The sequence below is a fragment of the Arabidopsis lyrata genome (assembly GCF_000004255.2).
Source record: "Arabidopsis lyrata subsp. lyrata unplaced genomic scaffold ARALYscaffold_6, whole genome shotgun sequence".
In the NCBI taxonomy this organism is placed as follows: domain Eukaryota; kingdom Viridiplantae; phylum Streptophyta; class Magnoliopsida; order Brassicales; family Brassicaceae; genus Arabidopsis; species Arabidopsis lyrata.
The window spans coordinates 24,751,187-24,775,026 of NW_003302550.1; the positions used below are offsets into that span (position 1 = coordinate 24,751,187).

General features: G+C 37.7%; 7 protein-coding genes and 1 pseudogene across 9 annotated transcripts; 7 read left to right on the top strand and 1 right to left on the bottom strand.

The window, feature by feature from the left end:
• Nucleotides 1-375: 375 nt before the first annotated feature.
• Nucleotides 376-1,714, top strand: LOC9309006 (annotated as a pseudogene).
• Nucleotides 1,715-2,285: 571 nt separating this feature from the next.
• LOC9309007 (bifunctional protein FolD 4, chloroplastic) lies at nt 2,286-3,794 on the top strand. Its single transcript, XM_021020238.1, has 4 exons — nt 2,286-2,854; nt 2,937-3,173; nt 3,278-3,445; nt 3,526-3,794. The coding sequence occupies exons 1-4, from the start codon at nt 2,390-2,392 to the stop codon at nt 3,694-3,696; spliced, it is 1,041 nt and encodes a 346-aa protein (XP_020875897.1). The 5' UTR covers nt 2,286-2,389; the 3' UTR covers nt 3,697-3,794.
• A 71-nt stretch (nt 3,795-3,865) lies between these two features.
• On the bottom strand, nt 3,866-6,126 carry LOC9309008 (putative threonine aspartase). The gene is made up of 10 exons (XM_002874975.2): nt 5,943-6,126; nt 5,795-5,845; nt 5,563-5,683; nt 5,376-5,460; nt 5,200-5,281; nt 4,851-5,102; nt 4,611-4,774; nt 4,387-4,516; nt 4,202-4,306; nt 3,866-4,095 (listed from the first exon to the last, which is right to left on the bottom strand). Exons 1-10 carry the CDS (start codon nt 6,084-6,086, stop codon nt 4,006-4,008), a joined length of 1,224 nt encoding a protein of 407 aa, XP_002875021.1. The 5' UTR covers nt 6,087-6,126; the 3' UTR covers nt 3,866-4,005.
• Nucleotides 6,127-6,242: 116 nt separating this feature from the next.
• On the top strand, nt 6,243-7,884 carry LOC9311089. Of its 2 annotated transcripts, none has more exons than XM_021020239.1 (3): nt 6,243-6,353; nt 6,511-6,734; nt 7,604-7,884. In XM_021020239.1, exons 2-3 carry the CDS (start codon nt 6,558-6,560, stop codon nt 7,691-7,693), a joined length of 267 nt encoding a protein of 88 aa, XP_020875898.1. In that variant the 5' UTR covers nt 6,243-6,353; nt 6,511-6,557; the 3' UTR covers nt 7,694-7,884. The 2 variants fall into 2 exon arrangements, with proteins under 2 accessions (XP_020875898.1, XP_020875899.1); XM_021020240.1 differs by having other exon boundaries at nt 6,262-6,353; nt 6,516-6,734.
• Nucleotides 7,885-10,844: 2,960 nt separating this feature from the next.
• On the top strand, nt 10,845-15,041 carry LOC9309009 (NAD-dependent malic enzyme 2, mitochondrial). Its single transcript, XM_002872894.2, has 19 exons — nt 10,845-10,962; nt 11,094-11,278; nt 11,382-11,478; nt 11,582-11,700; nt 11,783-12,079; nt 12,178-12,238; nt 12,321-12,424; nt 12,503-12,586; nt 12,685-12,791; nt 12,892-12,994; nt 13,297-13,395; nt 13,527-13,592; nt 13,683-13,755; nt 13,833-13,919; nt 14,006-14,060; nt 14,150-14,221; nt 14,314-14,376; nt 14,478-14,592; nt 14,683-15,041. The coding sequence occupies exons 2-19, from the start codon at nt 11,129-11,131 to the stop codon at nt 14,752-14,754; spliced, it is 1,824 nt and encodes a 607-aa protein (XP_002872940.1). The 5' UTR covers nt 10,845-10,962; nt 11,094-11,128; the 3' UTR covers nt 14,755-15,041.
• A 40-nt stretch (nt 15,042-15,081) lies between these two features.
• LOC9309010 (methionine adenosyltransferase 2 subunit beta) lies at nt 15,082-16,618 on the top strand. The gene is made up of 6 exons (XM_002872895.2): nt 15,082-15,398; nt 15,519-15,678; nt 15,763-15,950; nt 16,041-16,167; nt 16,260-16,390; nt 16,458-16,618. The coding sequence occupies exons 1-6, from the start codon at nt 15,171-15,173 to the stop codon at nt 16,593-16,595; spliced, it is 972 nt and encodes a 323-aa protein (XP_002872941.1). The 5' UTR covers nt 15,082-15,170; the 3' UTR covers nt 16,596-16,618.
• Nucleotides 16,619-16,658: 40 nt separating this feature from the next.
• LOC9309012 lies at nt 16,659-20,355 on the top strand. 2 transcript variants are annotated; one of them, XR_002330886.1, is made up of 9 exons: nt 16,659-17,749; nt 17,864-18,052; nt 18,129-18,268; nt 18,443-18,538; nt 18,633-18,870; nt 18,950-19,135; nt 19,222-19,352; nt 19,559-19,674; nt 20,074-20,355. XR_002330886.1 is itself a non-coding variant. In XM_021020241.1 (8 exons), exons 1-8 carry the CDS (start codon nt 17,503-17,505, stop codon nt 19,586-19,588), a joined length of 1,257 nt encoding a protein of 418 aa, XP_020875900.1. In that variant the 5' UTR covers nt 16,659-17,502; the 3' UTR covers nt 19,589-19,778. The 2 variants fall into 2 exon arrangements, 1 of the variants encoding a protein (XP_020875900.1); XM_021020241.1 differs by lacking the exon at nt 20,074-20,355 and having other exon boundaries at nt 19,559-19,778.
• Nucleotides 20,356-20,735: 380 nt separating this feature from the next.
• On the top strand, nt 20,736-23,788 carry LOC9309013 (digalactosyldiacylglycerol synthase 2, chloroplastic). Its single transcript, XM_021022405.1, has 5 exons — nt 20,736-20,996; nt 21,382-21,724; nt 22,177-22,443; nt 22,637-22,986; nt 23,105-23,788. Exons 2-5 carry the CDS (start codon nt 21,434-21,436, stop codon nt 23,619-23,621), a joined length of 1,425 nt encoding a protein of 474 aa, XP_020878064.1. The 5' UTR covers nt 20,736-20,996; nt 21,382-21,433; the 3' UTR covers nt 23,622-23,788.
• The last annotated feature ends 52 nt before the right edge of the window (nt 23,789-23,840 follow it).

Genomic DNA, 23,840 nt, shown 5'->3' on the forward strand with positions numbered 1-23,840 from the left:
CCCACGTGGTTTTCTGATCTTAGGTTTTTAATGAGGTTACTAGCATAAGTGTCAAGTTTATACCAATGAATATTGTAGTATAAACTTGAGGGGGAGTGTTAATCAAGAAGGTGTTTAATACTAACTAAATCAATAGTTAGATATTTAACACAAGTTACTTATATTGAGAAACCGCCGGGCTGAGACACCTGCCTGGCTAGGCAAAGAGATCCAAACTGGCAGGGACAAGTATAAACCCGCCTGTCTGAGACACCCGCCTGGCTGAGACCCGGTGGTTTCCTCTAGGTCATTTTAACCTAATCTCCTTTATATATAAAGGTTATAGCCACCATTGTAATGTTTTTTGAAGTAACAAAAACTTTTCTCATCAATACATTATCTCTTTCTCTCAATCTTCAATCATGGTTTTCTCAATATTTCCAACTTAAATCTTTACAAACTCAGCTTACGGACAACTGCATCCCGCCGTGGTCATTCGCTCCTTTTGTATAGACTAAACCTTTTGATCTAAATTAAGCACATATTTTCAGTTATCCTAATCTCTTAAGATTTTCCTTTTCTGTTCAGATAATGCCGCTATGGTATTTGATGAAATGGCTGTGGCAGTAAATATTATGGATGAGATCAGAGTCGAAACTTCAAGAATGGAGAAATCAATCAGTGCGGTTCCTGGTTTAGCAGTAATCCTTTTTGGGGACAGTAAGAGCTCCAAAGCCTATGACGTACCTGGTTTAGTGGTTGGAATCAAAACATTCCTAGTTCGTCTAGCTGAAGATTCATCAGAAGAGGAGGTGTTGAAATATGTCTCAAACTTCAACGATGATCCTTGTGTCCATGGAATCCTTGTTCAGTCGCCTCTACCATCTCATATGGATGAGAAGAACATATTGAATGCGGTTAGTGTTGAGAAAGACGTTGATGGATTTCACCCACTCAATATTATATTGGACTACTTGCGATGCGCGGAAGAGAACCGTTATGCGTTCCGCGTATTCCAAAAGGATGCATCGAGCTGTTACACTGGTACAACTTTGAGATCAAAGAAAAGAGAGCAGTTGTTCTTGGAAGGAGTAACACTTTTGGTATGCCAACTGCTCTGTTACTGCAGGTAATGATGATTACCTTGAAAGATGCCATATTGATAATTACTTTTTTCGGTCTTTCTTGATGTATTTTTGTATGTTGTAGAGAGAAGATGCAACTGTTACCATTATCCATTCAAAAACCAAGAACCCTGAAGAAATTACAAGACAAGCTGATATCATAATCTCGGCTGTTGGACAACCAAACATGGTCAGAAGAAGCTGGATAAAACCGGGTGCAGTCGTCATCAATGTTGGGACTAGTGTTGTTAAGGTAAGCGAACAATTTTTTGAAATTATGGTAATGAAGTTATAGTTAATTAAGTCACCAATATGTGACATTCTTATACTATTGCAGGATTCAAGCGCTCCATATGGCTTTCGAATGGTCGGAGACATTTGCTTTGAGGAGGTTTGCAAAGTTGCATCAGCCATCACACCTGATGCGTGTGGCCCTTCGTTATTAATGGCCAAAGCCATGCTTCTATCCAACACTTTAACATCAGCCAAGAGAATTCACAACTTCATGTAACCCTTAAAAAGAATATTGCTTTAGATTTAACAAATCATATGCTCTGCTCTTTGAAGCCAATGGTTAAGACAATTTTCCTTAAATAATACAAATCTTACTCTTTTCTATTGCAATTAATAGTTTGCTTGCTCTGGTCTTTGAAAGTGTCATTTTTTTGTTTTGTTTTGCTTTTCTTTCTATGAAACCAAACATATATATGTATTTCAGTCGGATATTAAATTGTCTTCTAACATGTGTCTTTGCTTCTTCTGGTCCCTCTGTTCTTGTTTTAAATTTTAAGTAACATATAAAGAAAATGAATACATATTGAAAGGATGGTGTGTCCGGTGTCCCATGTTACATATGCTTAAACTTCTTTCCACGCTCCAAAACCAAAAGATAGCAAAAAACGAGAAGCTTTGTTACATAAGAATAAGCCACACCAACCATTAGGAAGGACAAAAAATATTCAGACACAACTGCAGACTCTATACTATTCAGGTTGCCTAGCTAGTAAAAAAAAAAAAATGGCGGTCGTTGTAGAAATATGATTATGATATAAAAGTAATATTAATTCTACGAGATAATTCCTAATGGGTTTAGATAAGTACATATCTTGTCGACTAAAAAAAAATAAAAAATAAATACGTACATATCTTTCTCTACGAGTCTATCTCTACGTTTTGCACGGACGTTAGTTTGGAAACAATTCTACCTTATTTTTGTTAACTCTAACTTTTAACTTGGAAGCCACGACTACTGTTCTGTTTTCCCTAGTAAACAAACGGCGTCGATCATGTTTACCGATTGCTCCTCCTCCACGACGTCGCGTCTCATCCATTTGAACAGCCTCAATGGTGCTTTCCTTCCCCGCCCGTGCTTCGGCCAACTCAGCTTACGGACAACTGCGTCTACCTGGCGCTGCACTCTCTCCATTCGCTCCTCTTCTTCTCCATCCGCGATTGTAATTAATGGAAAGGCTGAGGCCAAAAATATTAGAGATGATATCAAAATCGAAGTTTCAAGAATGAAGGAATCAATCGGTGTGGTTCCTGGTTTAGCAGTAATCCTTGTTGGGAAGAACAAGGAATCCGCAACTTACGTGAGGAACAAGAAGAAAGCTTGTGACTCCGTCGGAATTAAATCATTTGAAGTTCATCTAGCTGAAGATTCATCTGAAGAAGAGGTGTTGAAATCTGTATCAGGCTTCAACGACGATCCTTCTGTCCATGGAATCCTTGTTCAGTTGCCTCTGCCATCGGTAAACAAAGTCTATCTTCATATTAATATTCATAACTTAGATAAACAGTGGATTACAATAGTGTTTTGGGATGTTGTTGCAGCATATGGATGAACAGAGCATATTGAATGCGGTTAGTATAGAGAAAGATGTTGACGGGTTTCACCCGCTAAATATTGGAGGCCTTGCCATGCGTGGAAGAGAACCCTTATTCCTTCCGTGTACTCCAAAAGGATGCATCGAGTTGTTGCATAGATACAAAATTGATATCATAGGAAAAAGAGCGGTTGTTCTCGGAAGGAGTAATATTGTTGGTATGCCAGCTGCTCTTTTACTGCAGGTAATGATGAACTGATACTTCTTAAAGATGCCATTTTTTTCTGGTTGGGACATTCGATTGTTAGTTACATGTTTGGTCTTTATTGATGTGTTTTGTATTTGTAGAGGGAGGATGCGACTGTTACCATTATCCATTCAAGAACAATAAACCCTGAAGAAATCACAAGACAAGCTGATATTATAATCGCAGCTGTTGGACAACCAAACATGGTCAGAGGAAGCTGGATAAAACCTGGTGCAGTTGTCATCGATGTTGGGATTAAACGTGTTGAGGTGAGTGGATGATTTTAAAATATGGTAATATAACGAATGATCAAATCATATACAGTATGTGAAAATAATATGAATTGCAGGATCCAAGTGCTGCCCATGGCTATCGATGGGTTGGAGACGTTTGCTATGAAGAGGCTAGCAAAGTTGCATCAGCCATCACACCTGTTCCTGGTGGTGTTGGACCAATGACCATAGCCATGCTTCTATCCAACACTTTTACATCAGCCAAGAGATTTCACAACTTCCAGTGACTTCAAAAATCTCCAATAATTTTTGCTCTGGTGTTTACAGAAACCTTTTTTTTAATTAAGTCATAAATAATATATCTTTTTAACATTTATTTATTTCTTATCTGTCTGTTCTTCTTACTGTATTTGATTTCAGAGTATATTTAACTTATCCAGATAGTGAGTTCCCAGATTTAACATAGCAAAAGGCAAAATGAGATCATGAGTTTCTTGATTTACAATAAGATGGTGGGTGTTTATACATATTGCAAGGGTTGGTGTGTGTCCCATGTTACAGATTCTGAAACTTTTCGCCACAAAATATCAAATTAATCAGCAACAGGTTGAACGGAGATCAATCCGGGCTTCAAAATGGTCTACCCCAGCCTCACTCATCTGTCTCCTCGTCCTGAGAATCGAAATCTGTCCAAGAAAAACACAAGAGACCCAATGCTCCTAAACTTAGTTCTCAAGCTCCACCATTAACGATGACCAGTTTGTCTTTCTGTATCTAAGAGGAAGGCCATACCTTTGGCTTCTCTATAGAGTTCCCATAGTATCCCACGCCAAAAGACAGTGACGAGTAACCAGCAGCTATCTCAACAGCATTCAGCTCCGGCTTAACTCCAGGGACCTTTAGAGTAAAATCAAAACGATCAGAGTAAGTAAGATTCTAAACCAAAAGAAAGCAAGAAACTGAGAACTCGGACTTACAGCCACAGAAGCATCTGCCTGAACTACTAGAATTCCTGCAGTTTTGTCAGCGGTTCCACTTTTCGAACTCTCTTGATGCATTACAGAACGTAAAACCTTCATGGCAGCAGATGCTGGACCAGCCTGTGAGCTAACAGCATAAGGAATCCCTTCTTAGCTTTGTTACAGAAGTACAACCCACACTGAGAAAAGCATAACCACTAAGAAGGATAAGGGAGATATACAGTGACAATGAAGTACAACACTCTCTCGCTGCAAATCCTCTCATAAGATACTCTCCAGCTCCAGACACACAACAGCCAACTCGAAATGGAGCTCCAAATGGTCCTTTAGAGGATGCCCAGCAACCAGAACCATACGTTGCCGCTAAACCCACACGGCCGCTAATCTGAAATACAGGATCAGAAACAGAGAATTAGATTTTCTTTCAGTTCAAAGAACAACTAAGAAGTCCTTGATACTACCTTCATTGCAATACCGCCACTTGAGGACCCACACACAGTGTGTCCTTGACTGTCAACACAAATTACGCCAACAGTGTCCATGATCTTATCCTCATCTACTGCTACACAGGGTGATGGTTTTTCCTCACATGTGTCATTATTCTCGGTTCCTCTGGGATGTTCTTCAGCAGAGAGGGTACTCTTTGCCTCTACCTCAGAAAGCATGGTCTTGAATTTTCTCCACTGGTTTCTTGCTCTCTGTGTAGTCAGCCACTGTTCAAAAACATACGTAGGACACAAAAATCATTCTCAAGGAATAAAACAACCAGGTAATTGACAGTAAAGCAAAGAGAATGTGGAAATCACAAACCTGATCAGCTTCTGTGACAGTCTCAGGCAAAAGAACACCTTTGGATTTACCCCATCGTCGAGCTCCTTCACCAACCAACAACCTGGGGAGGCAGATCAGAAAGTTCAACCCAACGCTAGCGATAAAACAAATTCAAAGTTGGGTTGATATCAGAACATAGAAGAGTGATTCGTTACATAGGAGGTATACGGCCTAACAGTGTTGAGCCACTAATCTGCTCTTTCACCAACAAAGCAGCAACTTTGATAGCATTTCTTACACCTGATCTACAGTTCATCGTCCAAAATCTTCAGCCATTCCACAAGTAGTGTAATTTGATACACAAGTAAAAGTAGAAATTCGAGATGAGAGGTTTATGAGTACCTGGAACTGCTCCAACACCACCAAACATCCCTGAATCGCCATCCATAAGACTAGCATCACATTCCACATGACCATCTTCTGTCAGATTAGAGCCTCTCCCAGCATTTGTGCTCGGGTCGTCCTAATTCAACAAAGATTCATCGTTATAGGAATCGATAGAACAAGCACCCATTGCAGGCAAAATCTACAGAGTTATTTCTTCTTTAACCAGTGACAAAGACCCAACAAGTACCTCCAGGACTTGAATGGCGGCTGAAACAGCATCTATGCACTCACCAGAATCCTAAATTCAACAGATAAAGCAAAAGGTTCAGGCCTTGCGATTTAGAGATTCTAGATTTGGGCTATGAGAAGAAACTGAAACTGAAATAAGGACCGACCTGGCGAAGAATGGTCGACGCAGCTAGGCAAGCGCGTCTCATGACGGATCTCAGAGCTTTCTCATTAGCTGCTGCATGATATCCGGCACCGACGTGAACCGCCACGAAAAAGCGGCGACTTTGATCTGCTCCGTCGCAAGCCATCGTTTTCAGGCAAAAACCCGTCTACCGTTGTTGAATTAAAGACGCAAACATCGTGTCGTTTTGGGACAACATATACTTTAAATGGGCTTACGAGAGGGCTTAACAGGCCCAAATAAAGATCACTGTTCGAGACAATAAAGACCCTGAGAGTTCAGATAAATTACAAAGAAATGCCATAACTCGTTTCGCTCACCCTCTTAACTCTTAAGAACAAGTAGAAGAAGTCTCATCTTCTTCTTTCTCTGCGATCCTTCTGATTTCACTAAGGTAAGCCGATTTCTGATCACCGCTCCGCCGGAATCATTCTATTTGAATCCTCAATTTGTTGAATTTGTAATAATTTAAATGTTAGCGAGGCTAGGGTTGACATCATTTTGATTCTATGTCACTGATATCGATCTGGCTATCTTCATTGTCGAATTAGGAAAGGAATCAGTGTTTGGTGGACCTAATCGATCCGATCTAGGAAAAATGGGAGGAGGTGAGCATGGGCATGGAGCAGAAGGTGGCGATTTCAGAGCCAAAGTTTGGAGTATGTCTGGTGGGCCTTACTGTAGGCCCAAACATTGGCGTCGGAACACCGCCATTGCTATGTTCGGTGTTTTCCTTGTGTGCATCCCCATCGCCAAGCTATCTGCTAAGCTCGAGGTATTCTTCATTACTTTGGTCCTTCTAAAATGCTAGAAAATTTGGATTGGAAAAGAAAATTAAGAGTATCACTTAGTATGAATAGCATATGAGTAGAAGGGAATGGCTTGGAATTTGATACTGGAATCTACGCATTTTCTTCCCTCACATCTTCTTTGTTCTTGGTCTGTGTTTGTCAATAGTTTTATTGGTTTTGTCGAACATAGATTTGATTTTTCCCATTCCATAATCCAAGGTCTAGCATGATTCAGGGAACCGGTGTCTAGCTATGAAAATGTTTTACAGTAGATATTAGTTGCTACGTACATCCTGCAAATGTGTTTCTATGAAACTAACAAACTTCTCGTACCCAGTTCCATATGGAATTCTTAGTCATTGCCATTAGTTCATTGGGCATTAGTGGATCAGTGACTGTGTAGATTGTATATTATTTCGCAAAATGGGAACTTATCTGTGATGTTTGTCTCTGACCTGATTTAGATTTGCACCCTTTGAGCTCTCCAAGCCCTGTTTCCCATCACCATGTTACTTTGTGTTGTATGTTTGTGTAATAGCTATGGGAGATTTTATTGATTATTTTTCTAGTTTGCCTGGTTCTTTGTTCTTCTGGCTACATCTTTGAGAAGAATTCAGTTGAATATGTAGTTCGACACTGAAGTCTAATCTTTTGAAACCCAGCAACTTCCGTTCACCAAATACGTTCTAAAGAATGGTTTGGATGCAAATGACTGAAGACTTGCATTGCTTGAGTCCCTTGTGACAAAAATGTGCACTTGAATTTTTATATTTTGTGTATGTCCATGCTACTATATAGTTCCCACTTTCTTGTTTGATGATCACAATTTGAGAAAAGCCCTTTTGGTTTTCAGCAAAGGCCACACATGCCAGTACGCCCAATTCCTTCACAGATCTGGTGCAAGAACTTTGGAACCAAGGACGATTATGAAAAAGAGCATTAAAGTTTTTTGCTTGGTTTGGAGAGAACCCTTTAACTGGTCTCTTATTTGCAGACAATGTGAGCATAAAAAAAAAAACCCTTCTAGCTCTGTCTTTGAATTTCATAGTACTGTGAACATAATAATATGTTTTTGCCTTGCCATGTAGAACACATGGAATCTTTCCAAATCAAGAGTTTTCAAGTTATTCCATATTCCAATAATCCAATTGATCAGTGTTTGTAAATCTGTGGGTGAATAACCTAGGGGTGGGTTTTATCTAATGCAGAATCCATCTGTGTTTTGAAGCATCACTATATATGATTTTACTTTGACCTACTTTCAAATTAGTGCTTTAAGAATCTGCATTTACAAATACGTGATTGAATTGTTGATAGACCAAAATGCAGAATATATCTAGATTATGCCTACAATGGCCAGAATAAAGCATTTGATGTTCAATGAATGATCATCTTTCTCTTTGCTTTCTCTCTATTTTTTTACTCGAAAATGCATTTCTTAAAATACTAGTATGAAGTAACCATGAAATAATATTAAAGATCTTTCTCTTTGTAAAATAATAGACCAAAATGCAAAATAATATTTATGTTAAGACTACATAATTTCTTTGCTATTGTATATGAATTTTTAAATCAAGATTATTGGCTGACAAAAGACAATTAAGATTATTGTCATTATTTGATTATGATATTCTAACACATCTTGAAAGTTTTTCTTTAATGTCAAAATAACTAAATAGTACATGTATTCTTTTTATTTCTTTTCCTTTTTCTGTCGGCCCTTAAAATGTTTTTAGAATTAAATTTGCTGTGATGTATTTACAGATTCGAAATCACATTTATCTAGACATGAATCTACATATACATTTTTATAGTACATTTTTGCTTTAATTCTTTTGGATCCGGGTTTGACCCGGTTTTAGTCTATTCGGATCTTGGATAAGCAATTTTAGGGATGTTGTCTTAATTTCAAACTGATAAATGAAGTCATGTTGTCTTTAATTCATCTACATATTCTTATACTATTTCCATATTAATCATCTCCGGATACTTAGCATTTACCATTCGCAGAATTCAGTTTGTTATTATTACCTAAACTAATTGCCACATTAATCGTAACTTAATAACTTTATTCTCTAATTGATTTCGAATATATTCACAATCTAAACCAATTAATATCACATATCTTATCTCATCTATTGTTCCTTTAAATTCTACTATACAATCTTTTAAACAATTCAAAGAAAGAGTGGTTGGATTAAAATCCAAACTAAAAACAAAACAAAATCACAAAAATCATTTTAAATCTTTTCATATTAACTTTACATAAAACACTAACATTTCTTTTTAACAGATCAATTAGCAATAATCACGTTGATCTTAATTCATTAATTATTTGCCTAAACAACTAACTGAATTTTATACAACTGTTATAAAAATTTTAGGAAAAATTAATCACTTACTATAAATACATTTTAAAAACGTTTAATGCTCAAATCTTTAGTTAAGATTTTGGAAAGAATAATAATTTGAAAATCAATTTCTACTCAGTTTAGCAAATAATTTATTTTTATTCATTGACATAAATATAGATTACTTAAAATAGATCGTAACAATATTTAATTTGATTTGTTTATTTAATTTCACCCATATAATTCTTAATTTAATTTGTTTATTTTTTCTTGCAGGAAAGTAGAAGTTTATAGCAATCCTCTTTTGATTTGATCTCATTTTTACTACTTAAGCAAGGATCAACAATAGGAATGTTTTAAAAACAAAATATATAAGCAAGGATCAACAATAGGAATGTTTTAAAAACAAAATATATATGTAATTTGATCACATTTATATAATAATTTTATGAATTTACTTAGAAAAAGTTTAACTTTATTAAACGTTTTAAATATGTATAATATTAAAACTTTTATGAAGTTTCAAATATTATAAATATTTGAATTTTATAAGAATTTATAGAAAGTTTAAATATTATAAATATTTATAAAAGATATTAATACAGGACAGTATACTACGGGTGAAATCCTAAATATAACAATCAAAATACAATTATGAAGTTTGGGTCGATATTAAAACTTTTATGAAGTTTCAACTATTATTAATATTTGAACTTTATACGAATTTATAAGAAGTTTAAATATTATAAATATTTATAAAAAATATTAATACGAGACGGTATACTACGGGTGAAATCCTAAATATAACAATCAAAATATAATTATGAAGTTTGGGTTGATATTAAAACTTTTATGAAGTTTCAAGTATTATAAATATTTGAACTTTATAATAAAATGACAAAATGACGTTTAATTTCACGGGACAGAGTTATATGATGAGACGGGTTTTGGTCGATATTAATATGAGATGATATACTACGGGTAAAATCTTAGAATTAACAATCTAAATACAATTATACAATCTTAAATACTAAACAAAACAAGACAAACAATATTAATAAAATAAATAAAATTTAAAATTTCTAATTATTAGTTATAAAATATTGTCACAATGTGTACTATACAGTAGCATATATTTATAGATCATCTTAAAAAAAATATTCAATTTTTTTATTTAATAAAAATATAGACCCGCGGTGTACCGCGGGTTAACATCTAGTGAAGGTAGAAAAAAAGAACAAAAAAGCAGTGGTTAAGAGTTAAAAGCTGACGGTGTCAAGTCGCCGCAGCGAATAATTTTTGTAAAAGGATGGTTTTCACTTAAAATACTCGAATCTCAAGTTTATATTACCTTTCCTTTTCTTTAATATCTCTACTTGGGACTTTTTTTTTATTTTAGGAAGACGTAATATTTTTTACCAGAGGCACACGCATGGGTAAAAGCGGAAACACCAAAACACGGATACACGTGTCAATGATCTAAAGGTGAGCTGCCCATGTCCTTCCTCTAATCTCATCACCAACATGCTTGGAAAATGATTCAGAACCGTCCACGTGGCAATCTTCATATTCACATTTACCTTTATACCCTCTTTACCCGTTTTCCTTCGGGCAACTTCAATTTGTTTCCTTGTATTATTGACTCTTGAAAAAAAAGAATTAATTTCGAAAAGGAAAATAGAAAATTGTGAAATGAGAAATGGAAACTGAGAGATGCCTTATTTATTATTGTCTGACCCATTGAGAATGAGAGGAGCTCATACTATTCTTCGGGCAGCTGCTCTCAGAGACATCTTCCCTCTTCCTCAGACAGCTTCTTCTACTGGAGGAGAGGAACACAAATCCAATTCACACTGGAAACGTAAGAAGAAGCGATCAAAGCTAAAAAGCTTCGACTCCAGAGATTTCCCCATCATTATTGTTCTCTCTGTTTTTTTCTTCTCAATTTCTTTGTTTGAACTTGTCAAAATCATTTGAATTGCAATTGTGTAGTGTTTGGGTCGGATCTTGAGTGATTTTCGAGACCTATGATGTGGAAGAACATTGCTGGGTTCTCTAAGGCTGCTGCTGCGGCAAGAACCCACGGATCTCGGCGGTGCTTCTCCACAGCGATTCCTGGTCCTTGCATCGTCCACAAGCGTGGTGCTGATATTCTTCACGATCCATGGTTCAATAAGGTTGTGTGTTTTATCTTTTCGATCTTCTGATTTCAGGGATTCCGTTTGATTACAAGTCATAATGCTGATGGTCTCTTTGGTTGCTTTTTGTCTACTTTTGCAGGACACAGGTTTTCCTTTGACTGAGAGAGACAGATTGGGGATACGAGGCTTGCTTCCTCCTCGTGTTATGACCTGTGAACAGCAATATGATCGTTTCAGTAAGTTATGATGACACCTTTGGATCCATTTCCATATATTGTTATCTTTCTGAGATGTTCTTTTTGGGTTTCTGAGACTTTGGTATCAAACATATTTTGGCAGTTGAGTCTTTTCGTTCGCTAGAGAGGAATACAGCAGGACAGCCCGAAAACGTTGTGTCATTAGCTAAATGGAGGATGTTGAATAGATTGCATGACCGTAATGAGACTTTGTACTACCGAGTGAGTGTTTGGCTCTTACTGTCTTTTTATTTATTTATCACATGGCACATCCCTTCTGATTCATAACTCTTCTTCTCTGCAGGTCCTTATCGATAACATCAAAGATTTTGCCCCCATTATATACACTCCCACGGTTGGATTGGTTTGTCAGAACTATTCGGGTTTGTATAGAAGACCACGAGGAATGTACTTCAGTGCCAAAGACAAAGGAGAGATGATGTCTATGATTTATAACTGGCCAGCTCAGCAGGTAGATATGATTGTCATCACTGATGGTAGCCGTATTTTGGGCTTAGGAGACCTTGGAGTCCAGGGAATTGGGATTCCTATCGGAAAGCTCGACATGTATGTGGCTGCAGCAGGAATCAATCCACAGCGAGTATGTGGATCTCAACATGATCGTGTGTTTTTTTTTTTTTTTGTACATAACAAAAGTTTCATCTCCTTATTCAAAATTTAATGCTTGTTCTTCTGCAGGTTTTGCCAATTATGTTGGATGTGGGCACAAATAATGAAAAGCTCCTACAGAATGATCTCTGTAAGCTGTGAACTTAATTGGTTGATGTGGTGTAGATGTGTTTCCCTTAATATCTCATTCGTGTGTCTTTCCCATTTTACAGATTTAGGAGTCAGACAACCTAGGTTGGAAGGAGAGGAGTACCTTGAGATTATTGATGAATTTATGGAAGCTGCATTTACACGTTGGCCAAAGGCCGTCGTACAGGTATATATCTCTTAGTATCTTCTTTAGATTTATCTTTTGGTTGGAAGGATGACTAAATGATTCATTCTATCATACTAGTTCGAAGATTTCCAAGCGAAATGGGCTTTCGAAACATTGGAAAGATATCGGAAGAAATTTTGCATGTTCAATGATGATGTCCAGGTATGCTCTCATGATTGCAATCCAGTTGCTTTACATTATATCTACTTCCTGTGTACATCTTTTTTTTTTAATGATAAGGTTTGTGTATGACTTCTCAGGGAACTGCTGGTGTTGCACTGGCTGGACTATTGGGAACTGTAAGAGCCCAAGGTCGGCCTTTATCCGACTTTGTGAACCAAAAGATTGTTGTGGTGGGAGCTGGAAGGTACTTGGAGATTCATTTCAAATTGTTTACTACTGTATTTATATTTTTGCATTAACTTTCTTCTCATCTTCGCATTGTATTTTTCTTTTATTACTTTCAGTGCAGGGCTTGGTGTAACTAAGATGGCAGTACAGGCAGTTGCAAGAATGGCAGGTATCAGCGAGATTGATGCAACAAAAAACTTTTACCTAATAGATAAAGATGTAAGTTTCTGTTTCCCCTACTTGACTTCATCTGAATCGGTTTGTCTTGCTTGATATTAGATAATTAAGCTTGCGTAGTTCCATGGGTCAGTTGACTTTGAAGCTGTCATATTATTGTAATTTTTAGAGCTTGCTTTTGGATGTTGGTTTAAGAGCTTACCTAGAAAAAGTCAGAAAACGTTTAAAAAGCTATCCAATAGCCTTTCTTTTTGCATTGGTCAACATATTGTTATCTCATTTGTTTGCCACATAAGATCGTGCTCCTTTGAATATTTAATGAAAACGACTGATTTGGTCTTCAGGGTCTTGTCACCACGGAAAGGACAAAACTTGACCCAGGAGCTGTGCTTTTTGCCAAAAATCCAGCTGAGATACGTGAGGGAGCAAGTATCGTTGAAGTGGTAAGCCTAAGTCTTATTGCATTCTTGCCTTACCCAATACTAAAGTTTGACTTAGTGCTCTTTCTCTACTACATCTGAAGTTAGACATAATCATATTATAATATTTCTGTGTAAATTCAAAATGTCTTCAGGTGAAGAAAGTGAGGCCACATGTTCTTCTTGGTTTATCTGGAGTTGGTGGTATCTTCAATGAAGAAGTATGTGACTTTCTTAGACAACAAATACTTCCATGATATATGAATTTTAACAGTTTTACTTATATGGTTTACTGGTTTCAATCATCAAAGGTTCTCAAGGCGATGCGAGAATCTGACTCATGCAAGCCTGCCATTTTTGCTATGTCGAATCCCACCTTGAATGGTTTGTGTTTTTAGCTTTGCAAAGTAATGTAACACTATCTTTGAAAAATCTGCCCTGAACTTTTTTTTTTCTGACAGCTGAGTGCACTGCTGTTGATGCTTTCAAGCACGCCGGAGGAAACATAGTCTTTGCAAGTGGAAGCCCATTTGAGAACGTTGAACTTGGTATGTTATGGTGGGATTCATCAATGGTTTTTGTATCTAATTTGCTACAATCTAAAAGTAATCACATTTTCTTGTCCCACTTGCAGATAATGGTAAAGTAGGACATGTGAATCAGGCTAACAACATGTACCTATTCCCGGGGTTCGTTTTCTTTCTTGAAAACTGTTTCACTTTGTTGCATTTCAATCCATAGATTGTTACAGGATTAATGTGGCCATTATCCTTTTCAGGATCGGGCTAGGGACTCTTCTCTCTGGTGCACGTATCGTAACTGATGGAATGCTGCAAGCAGCTTCTGAATGGTAATGCTTGCGTTTGGTTCTCTTCTGTTTTCAACTAATAAAAATTGACCATTATAACAATGCTGACGATTAATATATCCAAACATACACAGCCTTGCTTCGTACATGACCGACGAAGAAGTCCAAAAAGGCATACTTTACCCTTCAATCAACAAGTATTTCCTTTAATTCCCTCTCATTCTTATCTGTTGATATTTTTTTTGTAAGTATCTTAAAACTGTTATGTGAAGCAATTGGTTTCTGAACAAAAATGCAGCATCCGACACATAACAGCTGAAGTCGGGGCAGCTGTTCTACGAGCTGCGGTTACTGATGACATTGCAGAAGGACATGGTGATGTTGGTCCCAAAGATCTCGGCCACATGTCTAAGGTATCAAGTAACTGAGATTTATTTGTATCAAAACATGTTTAAGGGTAGTTGGAAAATGGAAGCTAATTGCATCTTTTTTGATGCCAACAGGAGGACACAGTGAATTACATCACACGCAACATGTGGTTCCCAATTTACAGCCCTCTCGTTCACGAGAAATAGACTATATAATTCTCAGGTTTCATAGAAAGCCGAAAGACAAAAATCTTCCCTTTTTTTTTTTTTTCATTTGTGATCAACATTCTTTATCTTCAAAATGTGATATGTTTTAAAAAAGACAATGCCAAAAGAGGGCTTAAGAACAAGAACAGGGTTTAGTTCTAGGTCACAACCTGTACTTGTCCTTTCTTTTTGACATTTTCCAACTTGTTACGATTATGTCTGATGAAAGATAAAAAAACGGACTCTCTTTTTCTTGGCAATAATGATATCTTCATATCTTTCTTCTACACTTTCCTTTGAATCTGCTTTACCATTGTTGTTCTTAAACCTTTGGATTAAACCAAGGGATTTGGTGAAAGAAAAAGAGTAAGATTTAAGATTAGACAAACACTGGAGAATTGTTGGGGAAGGAAACTATGGACAAAACAAAAGTGGTAATTGTCGGAGGTACGGGATTCTTGGGTCAGCATCTGCTTCAAGCTTTCGCCGGCAACAATGGCGGTGATCTATACGACGTCGCGTTCACTCACCACTCTTCTCCACTTCCCCGCCGTTTACTCGACGCATTCCCTCATTTCCCCGCGTTTTCTGTCGATCTCAAATCCGGTTTAGGGTTCAATTCCATATCCCAGGACTTTGGTCAGGTCTGTCGCCGATTCCGTAATCCCTAGCTCGATTATGCTTTCTATTGCTTCGACTTCTTCGTTACCTGGTCAATGGACATGAATCTGTGTTTTAGACTCTCTGTTCTCCATTGATTACAGCCTGATGTGGTCGTGAATTGTGCTGCTCTGTCTGTTCCACGAGCTTGCGAGCAAGATCCAGATTCCGCCATGTCCATCAACGTGCCTACTTCTCTTGTAAATTGGTTATCAACTTTTGAGAGAAACAAAACCTTGTTGATTCATCTCTCTACTGATCAAGGTTAGTTGCCATTTGCATTAGCCACTATTTTAATCATCCCATTAGTCAATCATGACTTAGGCTTTTGGACTGTCTCAATTTCAGTATATGAAGGTGTCAAGTCTTTCTACAAGGAAGAAGATGAGACTGTTGCAGTCAATGTTTATGGGAAATCAAAAGTTGCAGCAGAGCTTCTCATCAAGGATAAGTGTCAGAACTTTGCAATACTGAGAAGTAGTATCATCGTTGGTCCTCAGACTGTATCACCTCTCCCCAAGACTCTCCCAATTCAGGTGCCTCTTAACACAATTTCGCAAATATAATCATATACACTTGAGAAGATCATTGAGTTTGCCATGAAACTGGTCTTCTTTATGCTTTAGTGGATTGATAGCTCCTTGAAGAAGGGAGACACGGTAGAGTTCTTCCATGATGAGTTTCGTTGCCCCATTTACGTTAAGGATCTCGTGAATATCACTTTGAAATTAATAGACAGATGGGTCGTCTCAGGTAGATTCTTTCTCCTGAGTCTCTATGTCTATCTGCATCATAGTAGAGAAACTTTAGAATCATAATAACAAAATGTTGTTGCTTGCTTTTAGATGAAAAACAGATGCAGCTGGTTTTGAATGCTGGTGGACCCGAGAGGCTATCTCGTGTTCAAATGGCTCAAGTGGTTGCAGAAGTCAGAGGATACGACATGTCTTTGATTAAACATGTGTCTGCATCATCGGTATGTTTGTAAGGCTCACTCAGTTGTTGATTATTTGCAGATCAGTCAGTAAAAGCTGTTGTCTTAGGTTGATCGAGGCGTGGTGTCACCCGCAGATATATCTATGGACATAACTAAACTGATCCAGACACTTGAGATCACTCCAACTTCTTTCAAAGATGGTGTTAGATTAACCCTTGAGTCTGAATCTCATATCCTCCCATGATATCTAATTTCCTTGTGTGCTCTTCTTACCATACACATACTACTTGTATGTTTTTTTTTTTTTTTTTTTTTTTTTTTTAAACTTCCATTAGAAAAAGGCCACAACAGCCTTAACATTACATGGCAAAAGTCTAAAAAAAAGGCCACAGGCCTAAACATACACGGCAAAAGCCCAAAAAAGGCCACAGGCCCATAAAAATAAAAGCAAATAACAGGATAAAATCTCGGTTTGAGAAAATCTCGGTTTGAGAAAACCAATGTAGAACAGCCATCGAATATGGATATGATTGATTTTGGAATTAAGGTTTTTGGTTTAAGAAACCAATTTGGTATGCTCACTTGCTCAGAATTCAGATATTATTTTAAAATGTTACTCTTTTTCTTTCAGATGTTATTGGAATTCTTTCGGACTCGCTTTAGGCTCTGTAAAAGATCGTTTGAATTCACAGAATATATAGAATTGTAGTTGAAATAGTTCTCCTTATTGGGAATAGATGCGATAATCTGATTAACTGAATGATTAGAATAATCTATTGGTTTTAGTCATTTTGTCTGATGATTACGCATCTCATTGTTCCTACTTCCTATATATAGGTTCTGTTGAAAACTCTCTATAACACAACTATGAAACCTATTCCATATGCGGTTAAGATGCTTATGTTCAGTTATATTAAAAAACATTTATTCAAATTATTCTAGCATTATTAACTTGGTGGAATAACATTTGATGACTTTTTCTCTTGTCAAGAACAACAACATTTTCACACACCTATATATAGATTGTTTGACCACAAAAAAAGAAAAGAAAAAGACACACTTATAGATTATATGCAGTGTTTTCACGCGTTTTACTATAGGTGTGTGATTTAACCTTGTCAATCTATGTTTTGATTTCTGTTCTTAGCGATATGATGAAGAAGGCTACGGGGAAAGAAGCTAAGGCTGTAACATTGGTCTATTGGGACATCAAGGAGTTTCCGGTTCCCCCTGGCTTTGATGCACGTCGGGTCCGTCCGTGCATTAATCAGTTGTTGGAAACTCATGGCTACTCTGGTCCTATCACCATCTACGCCGTTGGCATACTAACAGACGTCCACGTTGACATCCTTCGAGCTCTCTCTTCCACTGGGATCATTCTTTGTTACTCCCCCTTCGGTCAGTATATTCGAGTTTCTAGTCTTTAGTTTCTTCTGTTTATATAGAGAGTTTCTAAGCCCTTAGTTTCTTCTGTTTGTACAGAGAGTTTCTAATTTTTCTTCTGATCAACAGGTAAGACAGACATCATGTCGCTTATGTTTAAGTGGATGTGCAACAATTCACCTCCAGCTAATCTTTTGGGCATATGCGATCCGGATGCCTTCCCTCCACCTGAGATTGGATTCAACCTTTTCAGTCCGTTTCCATATTCTTCTCCTGAACAAGAAGACTCCATCAGCTGGATTAACTTAATTCTGACAGGTGGGTGTATTTCTCCTCTCTCACAGTGTTGTTGAAATAAAACCAGTTGCTCAACTAGCTTTTTATTTTCCCGCAGTGTCAGGAACACTTCAGGAGGATAAGTGCAGTGAAACGGTTGAATCCGCCACCTGGTCTTGCTTAGCATGCAAACCTCTTCATGGCGAAGGCTTTGAAACTTTCACCGGTCATCTCTCTTCCCAAGAACATAAAGATATGGTAATTAAGCATCCTAGCCAAACCAGACAGACTTGTTGTGTCAATACGTTTTTTTGAGTCAAACAACCCCATTACTTGTTTTCCCTTTCTCATTTCTCGTTTTGCTTGGCTAAATCTGACGCCATTTTATCCTTTTCCACTGGATGTGCATTTGTTTTTTGTTTTTATAAACAGTATAGGGACTACTTGCCTGTCGAGGATTATCTACCCTTGCCGAGATTGAGGGACGAGGATGAGAACCCTCCCACCATTGTGAGGCATCAACCAGAGGCAAGTTTTAATATCTAAATTTTAGTTTTATTTGAACCTCCTTTTATCTGCTTCAAAACCTCCTACCAATAGTTTTCCTTTTTCACTTCTGTAGAAGGCTACTCCAGAGGAGGCTGAGGCTGTAACATCGGTCTTTTGGGACATCAATATGTTTCCGGTTCCACCTGGCTTTGATGCTCGTCTGGTCCGTCCCTGCATCAGTCGGTTGTTGGAATCTCATGGCTACTCTGCTCCTCCCACCATTTACGCCGTTGGCAAACTAACAGACGTCCATGATGACATCCTTCAAACTCTCTTTTCCACAGGAATCACTCTTTATTACGCCCCCCATGGTTAATATCTTCTCATCTTATGCCTTAATCCCTACAGGATGATTAATACACAGTCTCAAGTCTTTAGTTTCTGGAACAGGTTCCGCAGACATGGTGTTGCTTATGTCTCAGTGGATTTCTACGAATCCACCCCCAGCTAATATTTTGGGCATATGCGATCCAAGAGGCTTCCCTCTACCTTTAAATGGATACAACCTTTTCCGGCCGTTTTCCTATTCTTCTCCTAAACAAGACTCCATCCTCTGGGGAAGCTCTCTTCTGGCAGGGGTGTGTTTGTCCTCTCTCACAGTGTTGTTGTTGAAATAACTAACAAATCTGTTGCTGAACTAGCTACTCCCCCCCCCCCCCCAGATTCAGGGGCTTTTGAAGTGAATACTTGCAGTGAAACGGATGAGTGGTATTGCTTACTATGCGATAATGTTGGTGGCAAAAGCTTTAAAAGTTTCACCAAGCATCTCTCTAGTCGAAGCCATTCACATGAGGTAATGAAGCATCCAAGCCAAACTGGACATACTTTTGTGTCAATACGTTGTCACTGTCTAACTATATTTTTGAGTCGAACAACCTCTTTACCACAAGTAGTTTTCCTTTCTCAGTTCTAGTTTTGTTTTGCCTGAATCTGGTAACGTTGAGATTTTAAATCTTTAGAATTCTGGGGTTTTTAATAATGAAAACAAAAACATTGTAGGGAAATTCTTCTAAGAAACGGAGGACGTGAAGAAGAAGAAAAAGAGTACTGGGCCCATGGAATGGTGTTGTTCTTCTATTGTTGGTGATTGGTTTGTTCTACTTCTAGCGGCAAATGTATATTTTCATCTCGTTTTATTTTATTTTTGTGGACTGTACGTACTTGTTAAGTAGTATGTTTCAAAATGATCAATAATTAATGTGGCGGCGATCGACAGTAAGAATGTTTGATAGTAATGCCGGCTTATAGCTCTTTCTTAGTTTCTACAATAGTAAAATTGTTTTCATAGGCAAATAAAACAGAGATGCATTGAAGAGCATTTAGTGAGGGCTGGGTTTGTCAAGTAGTATTTAGTTAGAGCTTGCTTTTGGATGTTGGTTTAGTTAGAGCATTAAGATGATACGACTTGTCCTTGATTAAAGATGTGTCTGCATCATTGGTAAGTGTAAGGGTTTCATCAATGATCTCTCAGTCACTCACATGTTGAATCAGTCTCGGCTGTTTTAATTTCTCAGGTTGATCGCGGCGTGGTATCTCTTTGGACGTAATTAAACTGATTCAGAAACTTGAGATCTCTCCAACTTGTTTCAAAGATGGTGTTAGATTAACGCTTGACTCTGAATCTCATACTCTCCCATGACTATTCTATTTCCTTCTGCAGCTGCTTTTTATGGATAAAATCTCTCTAACTTTTTTGCTTTTTCGTTACAAATCTATTTGATTGTGTTCATACCCTTATCTTTTAACAATGTAATCTTTGGTTCACATTAATAAAGTTATGATTTGATGTTAAAAAAAAAAAATCTCGGTTTGAGCAAACCAATGTAAAACCAAATTGAATATTGACACGGTTTTGGTATTATTAATTCGCTTCAGATTTTATTGTTCTTGACTTAAGTCTCGGTTTAAACCTGCCGGCTGCCGTCTTTATGGGAAAGAAACGGCACACAGTTTTATTAATCAGTGGGCTCGTCAAGGATTAGGCCTCCTATAGCCCCATATAACACTCATCAAAGCCCGACGCTTTTTACGTGGAAAGTGACACTTGATGATGTTTAAATATAAAAGAAACAGCACGTAGTCTACTAGACACGCAAATTCGTATGATTTTTATTGGGCCTAGCCCAGATGACACTCATCAAAGCCCGACACTTTTCTTTGTTTTTTTTTTTAACTTGGAAAGTGAAACTTGACGATGTTTAAATGTAAAAGAAACGGCACGTAGTCTAGACACGCAAAGTCGTTAATGATTCTTCGTCGTTCTTTGTATAACACAGGTTGGTCGTCTTCGCAGGATCCTCCAATCTCCAACATGTTAGCTTTGTAGAAACAATGACTTGAGAAGAAGAAGACCTTCCGAGAATCTTCTCTCCCTAGAATATTGTTCCTTGTCTTTTTTCCCCAACTCAAAGGTTGTTTCTGAATTGGAATCCTACAGGTATGGCTTCAATTAGAAAATTCTTCTGGTAATTTTGTTGTTGTTTGATTGATGTAAATACTTGGTACCTTTGTGTTTCTTGCGTGATTTGGGCTTGAATCGTGAAAGATTGTTTGAATAAGAATTGTAGTCGAAAATTCTCCTTATTATTGATGCAATAATCAGATCAACTCAATGATGAAATAATCTATTGTTTGATAATTTACTCAACTTGATCTTCCTTAAGCAGAAGCGCTTCTGAAATTGAATCTCTCTATAACAGTATAACCACATAACTGAAATCTTTTCCATCTCCGGTTAAAAGATGCTTATGTTCAGTTAATCCGTTCTATTGCATGTTGACTATCTTGAGATTGAAATCTAAAATATATATATATATTTACAGGACTTTGGAGTTGTACATATATTTCAGCAGTAGAGGTTTAGCTTGAGATGATATGACGAAGCAGCAGCAGCAGCAACACATTGCCATATTTACCACAGCTAGTATTCCATGGCTTACGGGAACTGCTGTTAATCCTCTTTTCCGTGCTGCCTACCTTGCAAATGACGGGGATAGACGGGTCACTTTAGTGATTCCATGGCTGACACTGAACCACCAAAAGCTTGTCTACCCAAATAGCATCACTTTTAGTTCCCCATCAGAGCATGAAGCTTATGTCCGCCACTGGCTTGAGGAGAGAGTCTCATTTCCTTTAGGCTTTGAGATACGTTTCTATCCTGGAAAGGTATGACTCACCTTGCCCTTTCTTAAGAATCTTCTTTTGGGTACCAAACACAGACTGCTTCCTTTCATATACTCAGTTCTATTCACTTCCCGTCTGTGCTTTTTCTATCTGAAATTTCTTTGTGTAATTTACATGAATTTGCATATACTTCATGTCTTACTTATATGTGCATGTTCATGCACGTTATTCCTCATACTTCTTGTTAACCATTCGTACGTGTTGTAGATGTATCTATTTTATGGATTTCCATATTTTTGCCATGAATATCATTTTCTCTCTTTTTGCGTGTGAATTAATTGGTACCTGTGAATGTTAATTCCATGTTAAGTACTGATTTTATCTCTCTTAGTTTAGTTTCCATCTCGCCTTGCTGAGTGTATGACAGTAACTTTTACGTACTACTCTGTAACTGTGTTATACCAACCTTAGCAATTCAAATTATCTTATGGCAGTTTGCTACGGACAAAAGAAGTATTCTTCCTGTTGGGGATATATCTGATGCCATTCCTGATGAAGAGGCAGACATTGCTGCCCTCGAGGAGCCTGAGCATCTCACATGGTTTCATCATGGCAAAAAATGGAAAACTAAGTTCAACTACGTCATAGGAATCGTACACACCAACTACTTGGAATACGTAAAAAGAGAGAAACAAGGCCGCGTCAAAGCTTTTCTCCTCAAGTACTTAAACAGTTGGGTTGTTGGGATTTACTGCCACAAGGTAAACTTCTTTACAGCCACTAGGACATGATGAAGTGATTGCTCAATTATGTGAATATATTGGTTTTTAAATATGGTTATCCAATGACTGGGTTTAATTTGAGGATCAAGACAGTTTGTTGGGCTGTGACCACAATTATGGCCAGTCTTTTTGATGTGAATCAGGACTTGTACCAATGATGTTACTCCTGCAGGTAATCAGGTTATCTGCTGCGACTCAAGAATACCCTAAATCTATAGTCTGCAACGTTCATGGCGTCAACCCTAAGTTTCTGGAGATTGGGTTGAGAAAACTAGAACAGCAGAAGCTCCAGGAGCAGCCCTTCACTAAAGGCGCATACTACATTGGTAAGATGGTCTGGAGCAAAGGATACAAGGAGCTTCTTAAACTACTTGAGAAACACCAAAAGGAACTCCCTGAGTTAGAGGTTGATTTATACGGTGATGGAGAGGACTCTGAAGAGATCAAAGCAGCAGCCCGAAAACTAGAGTTGACGGTTAATGTTTACCCAGGACGTGATCACGCTGACTCACTATTTCACAAGTAAGTCTCTAGTTTAACAGCCTCAAATATGCATCATGACCTTATACATTGATTTCCTTGCAGTCTATCGGATGTTCCTATGTATATATAGCTCAAACTTTTCCATCTTCTGTTTCAGCTATAAAGTGTTTCTCAACCCCAGCACGACCGACGTTGTCTGCACAACAACTGCAGAAGCCTTGGCGATGGGAAAAATCGTAGTGTGCGCGAATCACATATCGAACGAGTTCTTCAAACAGTTTCCCAACTGCAGAACCTATGACGATGGAAAAGGTTTTGTTAGAGCCACAGTCAAGGCTCTTGGGGAACAACCATTGCAACTAACAGAGCAACAGAGGCATGAACTATCATGGGAAGCTGCTACACAACGATTTATAAAAGCCTGTGATCTGAGCCGGTTATCAAGAGCAGAATCAAACATATCAAAGAAAAGTGTGTTTGCGTCGTCTTCGATTAGTATGGGGAAAAACCTGGAGGATATGTCTGCGTATATTCATTTCTTGGCGTCTGGATTTGAAGCATCAAGAACAGCTTTTGGTGCTATACCTGGAAGCTTGCAGCCTGATGAAGAGTTGTGCAGAGATCTTGGCTTGCCTCTCAACACTCCTTCCCCAAATACTCGCAAGCAAGATTGACCGTTTGACTGTTTCTTATTTCCTTTGCCTGGGTATTATTGGGATTATCTTTGTGTATGGTCAATGTATCATTTGAATCATTCTATGGCTTTGGACTTGGTTAACACATTGATGATATGTTATATACTATATATATATATTAACATGAAAGTTAGATTTTTCATATATGGCGCGGTTCGTTTGTACATTCAGATGCAGCTGCCGAATGATGTTCGTTTT